At 37.7% G+C, this 23,418-nt stretch overlaps 2 protein-coding genes across 3 annotated transcripts; one reads left to right on the top strand and one right to left on the bottom strand.

Moving 5' to 3' along the window:
- The first annotated feature begins 71 nt into the window (after positions 1-71).
- U2AF1L4 (U2 small nuclear RNA auxiliary factor 1 like 4) lies at positions 72-23,215 on the top strand. 2 transcript variants are annotated; one of them, XM_053690166.1, is made up of 8 exons: positions 72-160; positions 1,652-1,739; positions 4,956-5,022; positions 5,151-5,218; positions 5,323-5,421; positions 18,623-18,756; positions 18,868-18,966; positions 21,228-23,215. In XM_053690166.1, the coding sequence occupies exons 1-8, from the start codon at positions 117-119 to the stop codon at positions 21,331-21,333; spliced, it is 705 nt and encodes a 234-aa protein (XP_053546141.1). In that variant the 5' UTR covers positions 72-116; the 3' UTR covers positions 21,334-23,215. The 2 variants fall into 2 exon arrangements, with proteins under 2 accessions (XP_053546141.1, XP_053546142.1); XM_053690167.1 differs by having other exon boundaries at positions 5,169-5,218.
- On the bottom strand, positions 13,894-16,575 carry LOC128637936 (G protein-activated inward rectifier potassium channel 3). Its single transcript, XM_053689822.1, has 4 exons — positions 16,571-16,575; positions 16,241-16,487; positions 14,929-16,138; positions 13,894-14,334 (listed from the first exon to the last, which is right to left on the bottom strand). Exons 1-4 carry the CDS (start codon positions 16,573-16,575, stop codon positions 13,949-13,951), a joined length of 1,848 nt encoding a protein of 615 aa, XP_053545797.1. The 3' UTR covers positions 13,894-13,948.
- Positions 23,216-23,418: the final 203 nt, after the last annotated feature.

The following is a 23,418-nucleotide window of genomic DNA, read 5'->3' on the forward strand; positions in this document are numbered from 1 at the left end:
CATTCTGGGAAATGAAGTTTTCGTCATTGATGAGTTTTTCCAGGAAGTGACGTTATTCCTGTGCGGCGGAAAGTAGTGTTCGGACAGGAAGCACAAAGAGTTCTGAGACTGGGAACATGGCCGAGTATCTCGCCTCGATTTTCGGAACCGAGAAGGACAAGTAAGTAGTTACCGTACGCAATAAATGTGCAGGCAGCGGCTAGGAGTGAGGTAGTTAGAGCCCATGGGCCGAGGGAGCACCTACCCTGAGGGGACTCAGCCTGCGGGTTACCCCGGCACAACGCCCACCCGCATGTATCAGGCTGTGGCGCCTACTGGTTTTTATGTAAGATCAGAGCCCCCAAAGTGTCCCCCATAAGCTGCTTATTGCCTCAGAAATAGAAACAGCAGCGACCATACACAAGCTGCTTCCTGACCTATAATTATTTGTGTTAGGGGAGCTCACTAAACTATTGTTGTTTTTTTACCTAGTATATGATAACGGGTTAATGCTCTCACACAAAGGTAACATATATCTATAAGGGCATGAAACCTAAAACCTCTCAAATGCACTTCTATTAACACATTTGCTTTGTTCTCATGGTATTCTTTGTTGAAGAGGATCCATAGGAAGGTTGTATGTAACACTTTTGTTTGGGTGCAAACACCACTGCCATCTAGTGCCTTCACAAAAATATAACATATATAAAACTCTTGCCATATATTTCTGCAGGCATGTGCACGCTCCTAAAACCTACCTGCATACTTGATGAACAATAACAAGAGAACTAAGTAAATTTGATAATATATGTAAATTGGAGAGTTGTTTACATTTTACACTTTATCTGAACTTTAAGTTTCATGTCCTTTTAATATACTTTAAACTATTTCCGTTTTAGAACTTATTAAACATCTGGGAATTTTAACGTTTATTCCACCAAGCAAGATATTTTAAAATTCTTATGTGCACTTTACAATACTGTTCAATTTATTTTTTTGTGGGAATTTTTTTTTTTTTTTTTTTTTGGTCCATAATGAACCCGCTTTTTAATTTCATCTTTGAATCTGTCCTGTAGAAGCCAGTATATTCTCATTAGTTGTCTATCAACCAATGACTAAAGGACATCTTTTGAAATACATTTTCTAAGAGTACTGTTTTGCACCAGAAACATCGGTTGTATAGATTCCTCTAGTGCAGGGTTCTTCACCACCCCACCCCTCCCAAGACCCAATGCAATGAAACCACATACCTTCATAACCCTATTTGTATGATTGATCTGAACATTTCTTTAGTAATAAACAACAAGATAGCTGCAACTCTTGGTAAAGTGACTAAACTGTGTGCGTGCATTATTCCTGGTTGTAGTCCAACTTGAAAGTGTTGTAAATAGTAATAGTGCACGCTCTCCTACATTGCGCACACACGCTCTCCTACAGCACACAGTTGCGACCCAGTAAAGCGTCCCGACCCGTGGTTTGAAGAACCCTGCTCTAGCTTGTTAAACGTGTTATTTTAGTAGGGAATATCTGATGTTTTATTACTAAAGGTTACCTTACATACTTTTAGTCAAGGCTCAGTGTTTTGTTTTTATTTTGCAAATAAAAAATAAAGTTTTCTGCTATTGTAATGTTGGAATTTCTTCTCATCTCTTTGTTAAACCTTTTATTTTAGGGTTAACTGCTCCTTCTATTTCAAGATTGGAGCTTGTCGTCATGGAGACAGATGCTCTCGACTTCACAACAAACCTACCTTCAGTCAGGTAAGTTACCCATACTATTTTTTAATTTGGTGCATGAGGATTATAGATTTTCGAGTGTATGTCTGAATATTTGTTACTTGCGTGTCACTTTCGCCCTTTTTATTTAAAGGGAAATGAATTAAAAATTTAAATGCAGACGAAAGCTTTTCAAATACCTCTTGTGTCAGTTTTAGTGAGATCTTTTGCTGTGCGTAGAGCATATGTTCATGCACCAATTATTTTAAGAGCCATTAGTGGAGTAGTTACGTTCTCTAATTCATTAGAGCATGTAAATGTTTTTTCTACTAGTGACCCCACAACTCTGTGGTTAGCCCCAGCAAAAGGGGTAAAATGCATAGGTAAAGTTCCGATATGGAGCTGCACAACACTGCTGGTTTTGAGCGGGTATAGCTGGTAAGCCAGTCAGCAGCAGTTGTCTCACAACCCAGTTGTATGGCTGCTACTGATGATTGGTTCAGCCTTTGTGTCCACTTGGCACTAGTAGCTTTTTGTGGCTCCCAAGAGGTATAAGTGTTTAACCCCATTGTTGGGGTTAATCGCATTAAATTGCAGGGTTGTTAGTGAGAAAAATGCATGCTCTATTGAATCTGATGCAAATTCATAAAATCAAATATAGTAAACATTCACTACTCTGCCTATTAAAGCGACACTGAACCCAAATTCATTCTTTCATAATTCAGATAGAGCAGCAAATTTAAGCAACTTTCTAATTTACTCAGATTTTTTTTTCTTCATTCTCTTGCTATCTTTATTTGGAAAGCAAGAATTTAGAAGCCAGCCCATTTTTGGTTCACAACCTGGGTCTTGCTTGCTGATTGGTGGCTAAATGCACTCACCAATAAACAGGTGCTGTCCGGGTTCTACACCACAAATTGCTTGGCTCCTTAGGTTAGATGACTTCTTTTCCAAATAAAGATCTCTTCTCTTATATCTACTCACTCCTCAAACGTCTCTTCTCCATTTTCAACTCTCTCCTCTATCCACCTGCATTACCCCCTTCATCTGCCTTTAGTGCTCAAGTACTGGCAGACTACTTTTTCAACAAAACACTTACCATCCAAAGTAATATCCCAACACAAGACTGCAACCTTCCATCTCCACCTCCGGCCACCCCCGTCCACCACTCTCAGCACCTTCCCCCTAACCACTGAGAATGAAGTGAGTTCCCTATTGTCTTCCTCACACCTCACTACCTGCCCACTTGACCCTATCCCTTCACATCTAATACCTTCTATGTCTTCTACCCTCACTCCAGCTCTTACTCACATATTCAACCTATCACTTGCTACCGGTTCATTCCCATCTTCCTTCAAACATGCAAAGGTCACCCCATCCTCAAAAAAACCTCCCTCAACCCCAATTCTACTGCAAACTACCGCCCCATATCACTGCTTCCGCTAGCTTCAAAAATCCTTGAAAAACTAGTTTTCAATTGCCTAACCCACTTCTTGTTCTCCAACTCATTGCTTGACCCCTTGCAATCTGGCTTCTGTCCCCAACACTCAACTGAGACTGCCCTCACCAAGGTTACTAACTATCTTCTTCCTGCTAAAAACAACAGCCACTACTCAATACTTATCTTACTTGACCTGTCTACTGCCTTTGACACTGTTGACCATCCCCTTCTTCTACAGACTCTGAGCTCCCTTGGACTCTCTGACACTGCCCTTTCCTGGATCCACTCTTATCTCTCTAATAGATCCTTTCTGTCTCTTTTGCTGGTGGCGACTTCTGTCTATTGGAGAACCTCAAGGCTCTGTTCTAGGCCCTCTACTCTTCTCTATTTATACTTCCTCACTGGGTAAACTTATCAGTAGCTATGGCTTCAACTATCACCTCTATGCTGATGATACTCAGATCTACTTATCCACCCCCGCACTCTCTCCTTCTGTCTTTTTCTCACATCAGTGTCTGCTTATCTGGCATTTCTTCTTGGATGGCCTCTCACCACCTAAAAATCAACATGTCCAAGATTGAGCTCCTTCTATTCCCCCCCCCCTCTAATTCTACCCCGGTTTCTAACTTTTCAATCACTGTTGGTGACACCACTATCTCCCCATCACCCCAAGTCCGTTGCCTAGGAGTTACACTTGACTCAAATCTGTCCTTCATACCCCACATCAAATTTGCTTTCTTCATCCTGTTGTAACCACCTATGCAATATCTCCAAAATTCGTCCGTTTCTGAGTGCTGAAACTACTAAACAGCTAATCCACTCCGTGGTACTTTCCCGACTTGACTACTGTAATAACCTTCTAACTGGCCTCCCTCTCTCCCCTTCAATCCATCCTAAATGCCTCTGCTACTAGGCTAATCCACCTAGGGCATGTAAATGTTTTTTTCACTAGCGACCCCACAACTCTGTGGTTAGCCCCAGCTAATCCACCTCTCCCGAAGCTCTGTATCTGCTGCACCTCTCTGCGAGTCCCTTCACTGGCTTCCCATTCACAGCAGAATTAAATTCAAAATTCTCACCCTTACCTACAAAGCCCTCACCTGTCCTCACTCATCAACAAATATACTCCAGCCCGCCCCCTAAGATCCAACAATGACCTTCTCCTTGCATCTTCTACCATTACCTCCTCCCATGCTAGACTACAGGACTTCTCTCGTGCGGCACCAACTATCTGGAAAGCACTTCCTCGAGCTGTCAGACTTCCCCCTAACCTTTCCTCCTTTAAACACCTCCTAAAGACCTTTTTTGTTCAGGGAAGCCTATCTCCAAATCGGTAACACGGGAATTCCACTTGCCTAATAGCTGCCCTCATCTAACTCCACACTGACATCATTCTCACCTTTGCAGTCCCCACCTTCTCTTTCTCATCCTCCTACCCATCTAGATTGTAAGTTCCCACTGGAACAGGGCCCTCAATTCCCCCTGTATTTGTTTGTTAAACTTTGGTGTCTTCTATATGGTATTATACTGTACTTTTATCTTTGTACCCATGAACAGCGCTGCGGAATCTGTTGGAGCTTTATAAATAAATAATAATAATAGAACAAAGAAAAATTGCTGATAGGAGTAGATTAGAAAGTTGCTTAAAATTGCTGCTCTATCTGAATCATTGAAGAAAAAATTTGGGTTTAGCGTCCCTTTAATAAATATGTTCAACTCCCAAAAAAAAGTTTATTAAAAAAAAAAAAAAAAAAAAATCTTTAATTCTGGAGTTATGGGAAATAAATAATGATCTCTTCTTTTCTGTTTTTGTATTACAGACAATTGTGTTGTTGAACCTGTATCGCAATCCTCAGAACACGGCTCAGAGTGCAGACGGCTCTCACAGTGAGTTATTTTCCGCCGCACCAGGTTGATCACTAACCATTAATTGGTGCATTTGTTTAAAATCAAATCACTCTATGTCTGTATGTCTTACTCACCTGAAGCTAGTCCCTCTAATTAAAAGCCAACAGTTTTCTCATCTCTTTCAGGCCACGTGAGTGACGTACAGGTGCAGGAGCATTATGACGACTTCTTTGAGGTGAGCTGGTAGTAAAAGAACTTTTATAAAAATATCATTGACTTTTTATTCCGTACGTTTTACTTTTCCTCTTTTTTTTTTTTTTTTCTCCCTCCGTCCTGCAGGAGGTTTTTACTGAAGTGGAACAAAAGTATGGTGAGATCGAAGAGATGAACATCTGTGATAACCTCGGTGACCATCTGGTTGGGAACGTCTATGTCAAGGTCTGTTCTGTGTGTTTGATATTTAACAAATGTTTCTGTGGGTTGCACTATACACTTTACCTTGGTATATTATTTCTTTCTTTTGCTTGTGCATCATTTACTAGTTATTAGATTTGTTTAAATAACACTATGCACTAGAAAATTGCTAGACATGATGTATCGAACATAGAGATTAGTCTGAAAATAATACACAGACTTATTTCTATATTAGTTGTTAAAGGGACAGTCAAGTCAAAATTAAACTTATGATTCAGATAGGGCATACCATTTTAAACAACTTTTCAAATTACCTTATAATCAAATTTGCTTTGTTCTCTTGGTATTCTTTTTTGAAAGCTAAATTTCAGTGTATTTTGACAGGTTTTTTTTTTACTGCTAGTTCATGCGTCATATAGATAACATTAGTTCTGATTGGCTAAAAGGCAAGACTGACAAAAGTTAAATAATATAAAAAGAAATTCCTGAGGAGGAAAAACCTAAGAGGATGCGCTTGGAACACAGGTTATCAAAGTAGGACCTAACACTTTATGATTGGGTTTGTACCCGTATGCATAAATAAAAAGATATAAACAGCACAGTGTTTGGTATGTGTGAAAAATTAATAATAATGACGAAAAATAAATTGTGAGTAAAACAAGTGCTCAGGACAATTTGTGTATAATATTAGTGATACATTGAAATAATCAGATATCACAGATAAACAATGATATTTGTGGCGATGAGTAAAATATATAAAAAGTACTTATCAATGTCCCAAAAATTGCTGTGATGTAAAAAATAAGTGTCCAATCCTAATATGTGAATGGTGATGTGTTCAGGTGTTTGGCGTGCTCCTCTTGTATCCTGCGGTGCGATGGGTCAGGGTGTCTAGAATGGAAGATAAACAAGGGGCGCCAACATAGTGTGAATTGTTAAAACAACAAATATAAAAGTGATGTGCAAAAAACTACTCACAAGGAAAGTGGCACCTTAAATGAATAAGCTGCGATAAAGCAGGCTGACATTCAAATTCCAGCAGTCAGTACGCTGGAGGTCTCACCCAGAGGACCTGTGGAATCCAGATAGGCGTCTAGAAAGTAGCACCCACGTTTTTTAGGGCCAATGGCCGGACCAGGTGAGCTGCAAGCTGATAGGTGTTCTCCTGCTGCACTCACGCCACCGAGACTTTTCTCCAAAACTGACAGTGTCAGTGTATGACAGGTTCCGTGATAAAAGTCCTGTTTCAAAAACAAGTGGATCGTGGAAAGAAGCAAAAATACCGGGTCGTGGTATAAAACAAACTACAAAATACGCACAGGAGCACTCAATGCAGTAGAATTGCATACTTAACAAGTACATAATAAAAAGACTATAACATTTACTCTTAATTTCAAATAAGCAGTAGATTTTTTTTTATTTCCTCATTATCCTGCCCCCTGTACCATGTGACAGACATCAGCCAATCACAGACTAGTATACGTATACCCTGTGAGCTTGTGCACATGCTCAGTAGGATCTTGTTCCCCAGAAAGTATGAATATAAAAAGACTGCAAAATGTGATAATGGAAATAAATTGGAAAGTGATTTAAAACTGCTGCTCTATCTGAATCATAAATTTATTCCGACTTTAGTGTCCCTTTAATGAAACGATGCATATTCTAATGACGTACCTTCTGTTTAACCCTCACCGCACTGCTTGTCATGGTTTCAACCGCAAGGCAATGAAAACTCATTTGCTTTAATACATAAAATAAGCAACTCTTAAAGGGAAATGAAACCCACATTTTTTTTTCTTTCATGATTCAGATAGAGAATACAATTTAACAACTTTATAATTTACTTCTATTATCTAATCTGTTTCATTCTCTTGATATAATTTGTTGAAGGAGCAGCCGTGCACTACTGGTTTCTAACTGAACACATGGTTGAGCCAATGACAATCGGTGTGTGTGTGTGTGTGTGTGTGTGTGTATATATATATATATATATATATATATATATATATATATATATATATGTGTGTGTGTAGCCACCAATCAGCAGCTAGAACCTAAGTTATCTGCTGCTCCTGAGCTTACCTAGATAAACTTTTCAGCAAAGGATAATAAGAGAAGGAAGCACATTAAATATTAGAAGTAAACTGGAAAGTTGTTTAAAATTGTATGTTCTGTTTGAATCAAGAAATAATGTTAAGTTTTATGCCCCTTTAATGTTCCATATGGAAAGTAAATAACTGTCCTATCGCTTATTGTGAGTTGGCTTCTAATATTATTTTGCTTGCTTTTCCTGTAATTTTAACTCAGAAAATGGTGGTTTATTGAATACCCCCAGGAGTCAGAGTGCCAATTCTCCTACATGCCACACAGTGATTGTTTTATCAGTGCAAGAACTCATTTATTTATGTTCCTGAATGGCCACAATAGAGGCAATAACTTAGTCAAAAAGTTTTTTTAAAGGGTTTATGTCTGATCTACAAAACAATGCAAAGTTTTGTAATAAAAATACAGTTCATACGCTTTAAAACCTTGAGTGTTTAAAGGGACAGTCAAGTCCAAAAAAAACTTTTTTGTTTCATACAGGGCATGTCATTTTAAACAACTTTCCAATTTACTTTTATCAACAATTTTGCTTTGTTCTCTTGGTATTCTTAGTTGAAAGCTAAACCTAGGAGGGCTCCTATGATAATTTTTAAGCCCTTGTAGGCCGCCTCTTTTTTTTATTTGCTTTTCACAACAGGAAACGGCTAGCTCATGTAAACCATATAGATAACATTGTGGTCACGGCCGTGGCTTGTGGCAGGCACTGCACTAATTGGCTAAAATGAAAGTCAATAGATAATAAATAAAATGTCATGTGATCAGGGGGCTGTCAGAAGATGCTTAGATACAAGGTAATCACAGAGGTAAAACGTATATTAATATAACGGTGTTGGTTGTGCAAAACTGGGGAATGGGTAATAAAGGGATTATCTATCTTTTAAAACAATAACAATTCTATGGTAGACTGTCCCTTTAATTGCTTGTATATAATGCGCATATATAACAAATACTGTCTTTAGTGTCTAACTATGTTGTTGTTGAATTCCGTGCTTTAACCCAGACTATAGTTGGCATCTGAAATAGCTGATGTCATTTATATCTGAATATCTTGCACTAGAGGTGTTTAAGACATTATACACTTGTTTGTTCTTTGCATATGTTGTGTAGATGATCTATTTATATAGCCCATTCAGTTTTTATTTTTTAGTATAGTTTTGCTTATCTTTAAATAACATTGCTCTGATTTTCAGACTCCTAACCAAGCCCCAAAGTGTTAGGAGAATACTGACGTATACCTACTCCAGCTTGCTCCTGTTTGTGTAAAGGGTCTTTTCATATGCGGGGGAGGGGGGTGTCTGCTATTTCCTACTTGTAGTGGGTGTTCCAGTAACCTTTTAAACAATGCTAAACTGGAAGCTTCTAAGTAAGTTTTTTTTTTTTTTTTTTTTTTTTTTTTTTTTTTTTTAAAGTTTTATACAGGATTTTTATATCTGCGCATATTATTCTTTATAGTAGTGTCTATTACATGCATTTAAATGAAAATTACTGTATACTGTCCCTTTTTAAAGGGACAGTAAACTCAAATTGAACTGTAATGATTCAGATAGAACATACAGTTTTAAACAAGTTATCAAATCTGCTTCATGTTCTTGGTGTCCTTTTTTGAAGAGCAGGAGCAACATTGCACTACTGGGAGCTAGCTGAGCACACCTGGTGAGCCAACGACAAGAGGCAAGTGTGTAGCCACCCAGTCACCAGCTCCCAGTAGTGCACTGCTGCTCTTGAGCCCACCTAGGTTTACTTTTAAACAAAGGACACCAAGAGAAGGAAGAGAATGAATTTTGATAATAGAAGTACATTGGAAAGTCTGAATTCTATTTTTCATTTTGATTTTACTGTCCCTTTAAAACATTCTCATTCCCAGTAAAGATATATAATCCTTATTATGTTGTACAAGTACATACAGTGCACATCAGAACCTTATTGTGTTGTACAAGTACATACAGTGCACATCAGAACCTTATTGTGTTGTACAAATACATACAGTGCACATCAGAACCTTATTGTGTTGTACAAGTACATACAGTGCACATCAGAACCTTATTGTGTTGTACAAATACATACAGTGCACATCAGAACCTTATTGTGTTGTACAAGTACATACAGTGCACATCAGAACCTTATTGTGTTGTACAAGTACATACAGTGCACATCAGAACCTTATTATGTTGTACAAATACATACAGTGCACATCAGAACCTTATTATGTTGTACAAGTACATACAGTGCACATCAGAACCTTATTATGTTGTACAAATACATACAGTGCACATCAGAACCTTGTGTTGTACAAGTACATACAGTGCACATCAGAACCTTGTGTTGTACAAGTACATACAGTGCACATCAGAACCTTATTGTGTTGTACAAATACATACAGTGCACATCAGAACCTTATTGTGTTGTACAAATACATACAGTGCACATCAGAACCTTATTGTGTTGTACAAGTACATACAGTGCACATCAGAACCTTATTGTGTTGTACAAGTACATACAGTGCACATCAGAACCTTGTGTTGTACAAGTACATACAGTGCACATCAGAACCTTGTGTTGTACAAGTACATACAGTGCACATCAGAACCTTGTGTTGTACAAATACATACAGTGCACATCAGAACCTTGTGTTGTACAAGTACATACAGTGCACATCAGAACCTTGTGTTGTACAAATACATACAGTGCACATCAGAACCTTATTATGTTGTACAAGTACATACAGTGCACATCAGAACCTTATTATGTTGTACAAATACATACAGTGCACATCAGAACCTTGTGTTGTACAAGTACATACAGTGCACATCAGAACCTTGTGTTGTACAAGTACATACAGTGCACATCAGAACCTTATTGTGTTGTACAAATACATACAGTGCACATCAGAACCTTATTGTGTTGTACAAATACATACAGTGCACATCAGAACCTTATTGTGTTGTACAAATACATACAGTGCACATCAGAACCTTATTGTGTTGTACAAGTACATACAGTGCACATCAGAACCTTATTGTGTTGTACAAGTACATACAGTGCACATCAGAACCTTATTGTGTTGTACAAATACATACAGTGCACATCAGAACCTTATTGTGTTGTACAAATACATACAGTGCACATCAGAACCTTATTGTGTTGTACAAGTACATACAGTGCACATCAGAACCTTATGTTGTACAAGTACATACAGTGCACATCAGAACCTTATTGTGTTGTACAAGTACATACAGTGCACATCAGAACCTTATTGTGTTGTACAAATACATACAGTGCACATAAGAACCTTATTGTGTTGTACAAGTACATACCGTGCACATCAGAACCTTATTGTGTTGTACAAATACATACAGTGCACATAAGAACCTTATTGTGTTGTACAAGTACATACAGTGCACATCAGAACCTTATTGTGTTGTACAAGTACATACAGTGCACATCAGAACCTTATTATGTTGTACAAGTACATACAGTGCACATAAGAACCTTATTGTGTTGTACAAGTACATACAGTGCACATCAGAACCTTATTGTGTTGTACAAATACATACAGTGCACATCAGAACCTTATTGTGTTGTACAAATACATACAGTGCACATCAGAACCTTATTGTGTTGTACAAGTACATACAGTGCACATCAGAACCTTATTGTGTTGTACAAGTACATACAGTGCACATCAGAACCTTATTGTGTTGTACAAATACATACAGTGCACATCAGAACCTTATTGTGTTGTACAAGTACATACAGTGCACATCAGAACCTTATTGTGTTGTACAAATACATACAGTGCACATCAGAACCTTATTGTGTTGTACAAATACATACAGTGCACATCAGAACCTTATTGTGTTGTACAAATACATACAGTGCACATCAGAACCTTATTGTGTTGTACAAATACATACAGTGCACATCAGAACCTTATTGTGTTGTACAAATACATACAGTGCACATAAGAACCTTATTGTGTTGTACAAGTACATACAGTGCACATCAGAACCTTATTGTGTTGTACAAGTACATACCGTGCACATCAGAACCTTGTGTTGTACAAGTACATACAGTGCACATCAGAACCTTGTGTTGTACAAGTACATACAGTGCACATCAGAACCTTGTGTTGTACAAGTACATACAGTGCACATCAGAACCTTGTGTTGTACAAGTACATACAGTGCACATCAGAACCTTGTGTTGTACAAGTACATACAGTGCACATCAGAACCTTGTGTTGTACAAGTACATACAGTGCACATCAGAACCTTATTGTGTTGTACAAGTACATACCGTGCACATCAGAACCTTATTGTGTTGTACAAGTACATACCGTGCACATCAGAACCTTATTGTGTTGTACAAGTACATACCGTGCACATCAGAACCTTATTGTGTTGTACAAATACATACAGTGCACATCAGAACCTTATTGTGTTGTACAAGTACATACAGTGCACATCAGAACCTTATTGTGTTGTACAAGTACATACTGTGCACATCAGAACCTTATTATGTTGTAAAAGTACATAACCCAGGTTCTCAACCAAAAATGAGCCAGCTATGAAAGGGACATTAAACCAAAAAACATAATTTATGTAAGAACTTACCTGATAAATTCATTTCTTTCATATTAGCAAGAGTCCATGAGCTAGTGACGTATGGGATATACATTCCTACCAGGAGGGGCAAAGTTTCCCAAACCTCAAAATGCCTATAAATACACCCCTCACCACACCCACAATTCAGTTTAACGAATAGCCAAGAAGTGGGGTGATAAGAAAAAAGTGCGAAAGCATAAAAATAAGGAATTGGAATAATTGTGCTTTATACAAAAAAATCATAACCACCACAAAAAAGGGCGGGCCTCATGGACTCTTGCTAATATGAAAGAAATGAATTTATCAGGTAAGTTCTTACATAAATTATGTTTTCTTTCATGTAATTAGCAAGAGTCCATGAGCTAGTGACGTATGGGATAATGATTACCCAAGATGTGGATCTTTCCACACAAGAGTCACTAGAGAGGGAGGGATAAAATAAAGACAGCCAATTCCTGCTGAAAAAATAATTGATTCAAGTGCATTATCCCAAATATGCCGGAAACAGAAAAGATTTTTTGCGCCAAAAAAGTCTGCGCCAAGAATGACGCAATAAAATGAAGCATTTTCAGCCCCCGCGAGCCTAACAGCCCACAGGGAAAAAAAGTCAAATTTTTAAGGTAAGAAAAAATGATTGATTTAAATGAATTATCCCAAATATGAAACTGTCTGAAAATAAGGAATGTTGAACATTCTGAGTCAAGGCAAATAAATGTTTGAATACATATATTTAGATTTTTATAAAAAAGTGCCCAACCATAGCTTAGAGTGTCACAGAAATAAGACTTACTTACCCCAGGACACTCATCTACATGTAGTAGAAAGCCAAACCAGTACTGAAACGAAAATCAGCAGAGGTAATGGTATATATATAAGAGTATATCGTCGATCTGAAAAGGGAGGTAAGAGATGAATCTCTACGACCGATAACAGAGAACCTATGAAATAGACCCCGTAGAAGGAGATCATTGAATTCAAATAGGCAATACTCTCCTCACATCCCTCTGACATTCACTGCACGCTGAGAGGAAAACCGGGCTCCAACCTGCTGCGGAGCGCATATATCAACGTAGAATCTAGCACAAACTTACTTCACCACCTCCATCGGAGGCAAAGTTTGTAAAACTGAATTGTGGGTGTGGTGAGGGGTGTATTTATAGGCATTTTGAGGTTTGGGAAACTTTGCCCCTCCTGGTAGGAATGTATATCCCATACGTCACTAGCTCATGGACTCTTGCTAATTACATGAAAGAAATGTTGCTTTCATAATTCATATAAAGAATACAATTTTAAACAACATTCCAATTTACTTATCTAATTAACTTCATTCTTTATATATCCTGTGTTGAAGAAATAGCAATGCACATGAGAGAGCCAATCACATGAGGCATTTATGTGCAGCCACCAATCAGTAGCTACTGAGCCTATCTAGATATGCTTTTCAGCAAAGGATATCAAAAGAATTAAGCAAATTGGATACTAGAAGTAAATTAGAAAGTTGTTTAAAGCTGCATGGTCTTTCTAAATCATGAAAGAAAACATTTGGATTTTGTGTCCCTTTAAGCTTTACATTCCTGCTTCTTAAATAAAAATAGCAAGAGAACGAAGAAAAGTTGATAAAAAGAGTAAATTAGAAAGTTGCTAAAAAATTGCATTTGGGTTTAGTGTCCCCTTTTTTAAATTACAATAAAATTCTGAATATTTTGTAATCCTCTGTAAAAAAAAAAAAAGCGAAATTAATCTTCACAAGTTCGGTCTATGTAATACAGTTTATTTTGTGTGCGCTGTCTTTTCTTAAGATGATATAAGACGGGTTTGCTTAGATTAGTTCTATGCCCTGTAATTTAAATGTTGTATTCACTTCCGTTAAATTCTGTACTTCGTTCTTCTGCAATATTTCCAATTAACCTGCCGCGTAGGTCAGAAAATCCTTCTCCTGGGTCCCGCTCTTTTTCTTTGTGTTCATTGTCTTCTTTTTCTGTTGCTGTGTTTCTGCGGCCCAAACAAAAATCTCCATTTTCCCAGAAAAAGCTGATTTCTGAACCTTCTAGTTCCCTAGTTTCTTCCATCTCTTTGGCACTGCACCGTGGTAGCTGGACCTCAAATGTCTTGTGAAAGCGCTTGTAATCCACCCGGAAAGCTCCCTTTTCCAAAGTCATGCAGGGTTCAAAGCGATGACCCCAGATTATTTCCGTCTGCAAATATGAGGTCTTGGCCTGGCAGGTCATCCCTGTGATGAAAGAAAGTGTTACATACTCTGCACTAAACTGAAATCTGACATTTAGATGCAGTGTAGCTAGTACAAATGATGGGGGGTCAAGTATTTTATCTGGAGCAGCCATTCCATACAATGTAGTACTGTAATAAGTATATAACTGACATACATAATGCTGCCTCCATTACTGCTTCCAGGTATGGACAAGAATATATAACCAATTCCAGCTATATTTTATTTTTAGGTGCAAGGAGTAAGGGGCGTTATATTTAATGCAAAAATGGCATGGTCTTATTCCTTATGACCTTGTGATTTGCATTATTGACTCTACTTTAACTATGTGTTTATTACTCCCCAGTAGAACATGGCCAGTTTGTCAATCAGGAGCTGCACTTGCACAAACCAACAATGTTCTGTTCAGGAGGTACATTGCTTGCAGCCCTTCCTGAGCAGGAATTTGCCTATGCATTTAACCCCCTTGCATGACTGCTTTATGTAACATATTTTTGCAGTTATTGTCGTATTAGTTTGGTCTATCTGTTGGCATTAGAGTGTAACAAGCACATGAGTTAAACAGTGACTTGAGTGTAAAATGTTCATACTACTTGCCTGTGGCTTCCACGATCCCTTCTAGTATGACAATGATTTCAAACTGTTCTCTGAGCAGCTGCTGTGGCCCCATCTCCCAGAAAGGACTGTTATCATCAATGACATGACAGATTACTTGTGGCTCTACCAGAAACAAACGGTCCTCCCCTGTCTCATATCCAAGATTTATCTCTGACTGCTCAAGGGGAAGAAATTCTCCTTCATAGGTCTGTCTTGATTTGATGAGTATAGCTCTGATTTTTGCATCTACCATGTGGCTGTCTCTGAGGTCACCGATACGGAACATTAAACAGAGCCTCTCATCTCTAGGGCAAACAACACAGTTCTGGCTAAAAATTAGAGTCTGGGCTCTCTTTTTTGGTCGAGAAATCTTGACAAACATGCAGCCAACCATTAGGGCATCAATCATGGAACCAACGATTGATTGTGCCATGATCAGATAGACACCTTCTGGGCAACTTGCGGTTACCATGCGGGAACCATAACCAATTGTGCGTTGGGTCTCCACAGAGAAAAGAAGAGCTGAGGTGAAGCTGTCCACATTCTGAAAGCAGGCCTCCCAATCATCATTTTCCATTTTAGTCAGATCTTCTCTCCAAAAAGCATCCAAGTAGTAAATGGTTGCAAAAATTAACCAAGTTACAATGTAACACATCATGAATACAAAGAGGAACCAGCGATACTTTAGGTCAACTATTGTGGTAAAAATATCTGATAAGAAACGTCCTTTCTCTTCAATGCGGCCGAGGTTTACTTGACATTTGCCATCCTTTGTGACATACCTTTGACGCTCTCTTTGAGTTGAGGCCTTGCCTTGATGTAATTCAGCTTCCATAAGTTTGCACCTTTGTTTGGGTGGACGGTCAGGTCCACTGCCAGAAGCCAAAGTGAACCCACGAGGTGGCATATTGAGGTAGCGAGGTGGATGAGTAATATCGGGTACACTCACAGCATGCCTGGTGTACCAGCGAGGGCTTCCAACTCCATCTCTTAATGAGGATCTCCGGTACTTAGAAAGGTCTGAAGCAATGCAAACACTGGGACGATGGCGGGAAAAGGGAGGTCCAATGTCATTAGTGCTCATGTGTCGTTTATAGGCACTACGAGGCATGATGTCTGGAAGTGAAAGAGGAGGATATGTGGGTGGTGGTTTTGCATAAGTGGGCAACTTCGGCTCAGCTGTGTATGTCGGGACCACTGCACATTCTGGCTGTATAAAAGGAGAGTGTGCGCAAGGAGGTAAAGTCCTTTGTACAGACATATCAACTATATTTATGTATCCTACTTTTAACATTTACTTAAAATCTCTTACCTTTTGTGGGAAGCTTCGATATCTACTTGTATCTGTAGGGGATCTTGGCAGATAGGCCAGCACTTGTTTAGGTCTGCTGACTTGGTTACCAGATGAGCATCTTCCATTCGGCTCCAGGCTACTGCCCTTCTCTCGCTCTGTCCCATCTCCTTGCAAACTCACTGCAGGCATGGTGATGCTGACAGCTGATTGTGCAAGAGGAGGGCTGTGCACGCTTTGCTGATATTCTGTCCTTGTCATGAAGTCCCTATATGGGAGGAAAATGTTAATGTTGGATTGTAGAATAAAACCTAGTCTTCCTGTTTTCACTTTTGTGAATTCTACACTTACATCATTGCTTTGTTTCCCCACCAACTCTTAAAGGGACATTATACAATCAATTTTTCTTTGCATAAATGTTTTGTAGATGATCCATTTATATAGCCTATAGTTTAAAAAAAAAAAATATATATGGTGTATATATATATATATATATATATATATATATATATATATATATATATATATATATATATATATATATATATATATATATATATATATATATATATATATATATATATATATATATATATATATATATATATAGTTTTGTTTAGTTGTAAATAACATTGCACTGATTTTCAGACTCCTAACCAAGCCCCAAAGTTTTAGGAGAACACCGATGTATACCTACTCAACCTTGCTTCTGTTTGTGTAAAGAGTATTTTCATATGAAGGGGGAGAGGGGAGTGTCTGCTATTTCCCAGTTTAAGTGGGAGTTCTAGCTAATCCTTTTAACAGAGCTAAACTGGGAGCTTCTAAGTAAGATTTTTTTTATATATATATATATATATATATATATATATATATTTTTTTTAACTCTTTTATACTGGATTTTTATCAGTATATGTGCATATTATTCTTTTATAGTAGTGTCTATTACATGCAGTTCTATGAAAATTGGTGTATACTGTCCCTTTAAAGGGACAGTCAACACCAGAATTTTTGTTGTTTAAAAAGATAGATGATCCCTTTATTACCCATTCCCCAGTTTTGCAAAACCAACACTGTTATATTAATACACTTTTTTTACTTCTGTGACTAACTTTTATCTAAGCATCTTCTGTGTAAAATTGACAGCATTTAGTTTCTAGAATGTTTACAATGTTGACAATTTCAAGAACTTCCTCTTAACTTCCTGGATGCAACATAATCTTGAGTAGTGCCCTTATTTATGCACCTCTTTCTGGTTTGCTAAAATTACTATATCTTGTCCTTCTCTGCAACATTCTTCTGTATGGTAGAATCGATTATCGCGTATGTATGTATGACCATCTTTGTGCATTTTTTGTGTGTTTACAAGTTTTGCATTAATAGATTTATTTTTGTCTTGCTATTGTGGGCCTGTAAAGCCTATGCAATACACTATTTTTATTGCTTGTTCTATATGATTGATATATTTGCTGCACTTCTCTTCCGTAGTCAGCAACATCTGTTAGTCTTAAAGGCTGCTTGCAGATGTGTGTAAAGCAATAGTAAAATCCAGGGTATTGAAGCTTTTTTGAATATGGATGTGCTGAATTTAGGGATTGGTTTGCTTACCTGTTTCTGTGTGCTGTAGATTTTCTTTCTGTGTTTGTGTCCCAGATCTCCGTGTCAAATCCTCATTATCTTAAACCGGATTAACTGTAGCTACGTTAAGCTGTGGGCAGGGAGTGGCCTTTCTGATGGCAGCCATACTTGTCCTTAGCCACACCTGATATCACCTTCATTTTTCTTTTTTGTACTGCTAAAGATTTCTTCATTTTCTGCACTAAACGTTCTGTAGCATTGCTTAAAGGGATAATCTAATCAAAATTCAACTTTAATTATTCAGATAGAGCAGCAATTTTAAACAACTTTCTAATTTACTCCTATTATCAATTTTTTCTTATTCTCTTGGTATATTTTTTGAAAATGCAAGAATCTAAGCTTAGGAGCAGGCCCATTTTTGGTTCGGCACATGGGTAGCGCTTGCTGATTGGTGGTACATTAAGACACCAATCCGCAATCACAACCCAGGTGCTGAACCAAAAATGGGCTGGCTCCTAAGCTTAAATTCTTGCTTTTTCAAAAAAGATACCAAGAGAATGAAGAACAATTGATAATAGGAGTAAATTAGAAAGTTGCTTAAATTTTGTTCCTCTATCTGAATCATGAAAGTTGAGTTTTGACTTCACTAGACTATCCATTTAATAGGTTATAATTAAAACAGGAGGAAACTGCATCCTGATCTCATTTCGAAGACCTATAGAAGAACCACAGATTACCGTCCATTTACTCACAGCAGGTTTAGCTGTTAAAAATGTAAAAAGTCTGTTTTGAATTTCTCATTGTAATCTTAATTTATTATTTGGTCAGTTTCGAAGGGAGGAAGATGCAGAACGTGCTCTTGCAGAGCTGAACAATCGCTGGTTTAACGGCCAGGCCATACATGCAGAGCTGTCTCCAGTCACAGATTTCAGGGAGTCCTGTTGTCGTCAGTATGAAATGGGGTGAGTATTACCCCCTTTGTCTGTCAACTTCTAGTGTCCCCTTTTATTGTCTTATCTCTGATCTCCCCTTGTAATACACTTTATTTTATTTAATCCTTTGCTCTTTTTCAGAGAGTGCACCCGTGGCGGATTCTGCAATTTTATGCACTTGAAGCCCATCAGCAGTGCTCTGCGACGACAGCTGTACGGACAAGGACGCAGAAATCGATTGTAAGAAAAGCCCCCCATTCTCCACCTGTCATGTGTCTTTAATTGTTGCTGATAGGAGACATTTGATCAAACCTGACTCTGGGATAATTTGTGTCCTTTTCAGGCTGCTGGAATATATAATATTAGAAGATTAAAGTGAATGTAAATTTTGATGCTAAAGTGCCCGGTTTTTAAAAATTTGATTAAAAACAGGGGCACTTTAATTCATCAAAATTTACATTTCACTCCTGTTGTGAAAAAAAACTTACCTTTTAAACTTGACAGCAGCTCCAGATTCCTCCACCCGTCGCAAAGCCTTCCTGGGTCTAAAATGAGGAATCGGGCTTCCTCCAATCAGGTTTTAATCAGTCACTGATTCCCCCGGGGGGGGGGGGGGGGAAGCTGTGATTGGAGGATGACCTTATCCATCATTTCTGACATCAGAAATTGCTTGCAACCACCGGAGGATGCTGGAGCTGCTGTGAAGAAGGGAAGTTGTTGTTTTTTTCACAACACGAGTGAAATGTAAATTTTGATGAATTATAGTGCCCCTGTTTTTAATCGAATTTTTAAAAACCGGGCACTTAAGCATCAAAATTTACATTCACTTTAAGCAATTTTAATTACAAGACTATTCTGTAGCCTTGTTGATTAGTTGAGTGGGGGACACTGAAAAGGATATTAAATAATATAAATCATTCTACACTTACATCATTGCTTTGTTTCCTTACCAACTCTTAAAGGGACATTATACACTCAATTTTTCTTTGCATAAATGTTTTGTAGATGATCCATTTATATAGCCTATAGTTTAAGCAAAACTCATATATATATATATATATATATATATATATATATATATATATATATATATATATATATATATATATATATATATATATATATATATATTTATGTTTTGTTTTAAATAACATTGCTCTGATGTTCAGACTCCTAACCAAGCCCCAAAGTTTTAGGAGAATACCGACGTATACCTACTCAACCTTGCTCCTGTATGTGTAAAGAATATATTCATATGCAGGGGGAGGGGGTGGGTGTCTGCTATTTCCCAGTTTAAGTGGGTATTCTAGCTAATCCTTTTAACAGAGCTAAACTGGGAGCTTCTAAGTAAGATTTTTTTTTTTATATATATATTTTTTTTAACTCTTATACTGGATTTTTATATCCGTATCTGTGCATAGTATTCTTTACAGTAGTGTCTATTACATGCAGTTATATGAAAATTGGTGTAAGCTGTCCCTTTAAGTGTAAATTTGACAGCATTTAGTTTCTAGAATGTTTACAATTTGAAGAACTTCTTAACTTCCTGGATGCAACATAATCTTTAGTAGTGCCCTTATTTATGCACCTCTTTCTGGTTTGCTAAAATTACTATATCTTGTCCTTCTCTGCAACATTCTTCTGTATGGTAGAAATCAAACATTCATTGTTTTGCAGTATTTTATCACATCACCCCTGCTGAGACCAATTACGGACAAATATCTAGTAGGTTTAGGCTTTTGAAGTTCACTTTTTTTTTGTCCGATTCTCAGAGTTGAGAACACTGAAAAGGATATTAAATAATATAAATCATTGCAATATGTATTATTCATCATTTTAAAAAGGATTTTACCTTTTTTATTTCTAAACTCCATTACTTCCGGACACAGCCCTACAAGGAGGCTGTGATTTCTACAGGCAGGTTTATCTAGTCATCAACTTTTACATGAGCTGGTTTAGTATTAAGTGAATAGACTAGACAAAGGGAGTTAGATTTTCCCATGAACAGATAGAATGCAACATAAGTTCCAAAAATGTCTCCACCCTTATCTCCCTGAGGGCAGGGGCTACAGTGAGAAATTATAAGTGATAATTTTGCAACAAAAAAGTAAATAGTTTGCATTTTCACTCTTTTTTTTTTTACCCAAAGGAGCACTATTTAATTTCCCTTTAACAAATTTTAACACTTATGTTACTTTACCATCTCAGTGTGCCATGTCCCTTTTAATTCACTGGGGGTTGCAATACAGGCAACCTAGGGGTTAATTGTGTATTTATAAGATGCGTTTCATTCAGGATCTCTGAAACTTTTTGTTTAGTGCACCCCAATTTCACCACCGCTCCATTTTTCTAAATTAGTTTTCTGCTTTGTAATTGTCTTGAGGAATTGGTATTTGGAGAAATAGCATCACACCATTCACCCCACATGTATTTATTTGTTGATTGCTTTTTCATGTTATATAAAAAGCACTTTTTTTTTTTTTTCCCCCTCCCACCCACAGGGACGGCTCTAAAGCACCATCCCCCAGACGCTTCTCAGACAAAAATCGTGATCGAGATAGACGCCGGCGATCCCGCTCCCCCAGACAAAGACACGGTCGTTTCTAAGGATGGGTCTAGTGTGTGTGAGCGTTGGGAGGTGGTGAGAGCTACGATGAGCACATGACTAGAGACGGCATCACCAGACCAGCTCACTACCATATCCCTGCTGTATTCACAGCCCCCTCTCTGACAACCGGAATAAAAAATGGCAGCATCCACCCACTGGGTGCTATAACAAAATGTACTGAAAACACCGGCAGTGCCAGCATAACGCTTCTGTAGGTGATCACAAAAAAGCAACTTTTTTTTTTTTCCTTTTTCTTCTTTAGCGAAATGCAGTTTTGGCACTTTGGTTCTACAGCCATGTGCTGCTCTCTGTGCCCTCTTCTATATTTTTTTTTGTTTGTTTTAAAGACATCTCAGCCTGGTTGCATTTTTACTAAACTTTGTGGCTGGAGCAGTCTGCAGAGCATTGCACATTCTTTGTTGTATTTAGGGAGTGTGCAGCAGGCCTGACACTGTATCAGCTGCGCAGGCCCATATTGTAACTGAACCAAGAATGTTACTGTAGGTTGCTAGGGTATGTAAGCAGGGTGACTTGTATATAGCAGGAAAGGGACGTTGCCTATTAATTTGAAAGTCTGAATATCTACTGTTTTGGTTTTCCAGGAGCATAACTGTGATTACAAATTAAATGGGGTTGGAAAGTGTAAGTGCTTTAGTATTAAAATAAAATTAAAAAAAAAAAAACAGCACACACAACACTCTCTGGAAGACTGTTCCTTTAAAAATCCTCCATCTCTGTTGATATAATTTTTTATTGTTGTTTTTAGTGTCATTTTGTAGGATATTAAACATTTCAAGGGACCAACATTATCTGACATGTTTAAATAACTCACCCTTGTGATCGCCACTTAGCACCCAAAGACTGTTTCTGGTTGAGTAGAGCCAGCACCATTTTTATTTTTAGCCAGTAGATTCACTAACTGCTATTCCAATTCATTTGTAAATCTGAGGATTAGAGTTAAAAGAGAAGTGGAGAGGCAGTTATTGATTAAACTAAGTTTGCCCTTTGAGGACCGTATGATGCAGCCCTTCCTTGCAAGACTCTGTCCTGAAATCAAGAGCGTATTGTATTTGTATCGATTTCACCCAGTAATGTGCAGCTTTCACAACGGCTATTACTCTTTTAGTCTGTTATTACTTTCCTAAAGTGTGTTATGAAATGGCTGCCCCATGGGTTGCAGGTCATCTTCTTTTATATTAATTTAAGATTCAATAAACATTTTTTTTTCTTATTTGTGCCTAGTTCCAAACAGGGTTGTCCTTCAGAACTAGATGCAGTAAAAAGTGTGTAACAGCATCTGAAAGTCAGCATCTCATTCATCATCCCTTGTGTTTGGTGATGGTTTCCTACCTCATATCACTTTTAAAATGTTTCTAGCGCTTTCTAAATGGCTTGCACAATGTGCCCAGAGTTGTGGCTAATTTATATATAACCATTGTAAACCATGTTAATTAATAGTGCAGCAAACATCTTTTTTATTTTTGAGAGCTGGTGTAATAGCCTGCGTTCCAGACTGACTTATCGTGTAATAGCCCGCTTCCCAAACTGGCTGATCTCTGTTCTTTTGACAGACTTGTATTTTAGCCAATCGGTACTGACTCATGAATGACTCCACGGGAGTGAGCACAATGTGTAACAGCCGTGTCCAGACTTACTGACTTTTCATTTAATCGCCCAATTCCCTGACTGACTTATCCCCCAACCATGGCTCTAGAAAAGACATATTGGGAGGGGGGCAGTGTGATACCTCTAAAAGTATGGAAGACATTGTCTAATATTTTTTTCTTTAAAGCAATATTAGTCAAGACTTCTTTTTTTTCTTCTTTTTTTTTTACCAAACTCTAGTTTCCGTACTGAATAAACAGTTTTGTCACACTTGCATTAGCACTTGCAAATAGCCTTTTGTTTAAATTTAACAGCTTTTACTAAAATGACCGTCTACTCCACAATTTTTATTGTTTAAAAAGATAATCCCTTTATTACCCATTCCTCAGTTTTGCATAATCAAACTGTTCTATTAATATACTTTTTTTTATCTCTATGATTAAGTTGTATCTAAGCCTTTGTAGACTGCCCCCTTATCT

Source organism: Bombina bombina, chromosome 8 (genome assembly GCF_027579735.1).
Source record: "Bombina bombina isolate aBomBom1 chromosome 8, aBomBom1.pri, whole genome shotgun sequence".
Classification (NCBI taxonomy): Eukaryota; Metazoa; Chordata; class Amphibia; order Anura; family Bombinatoridae; genus Bombina; species Bombina bombina.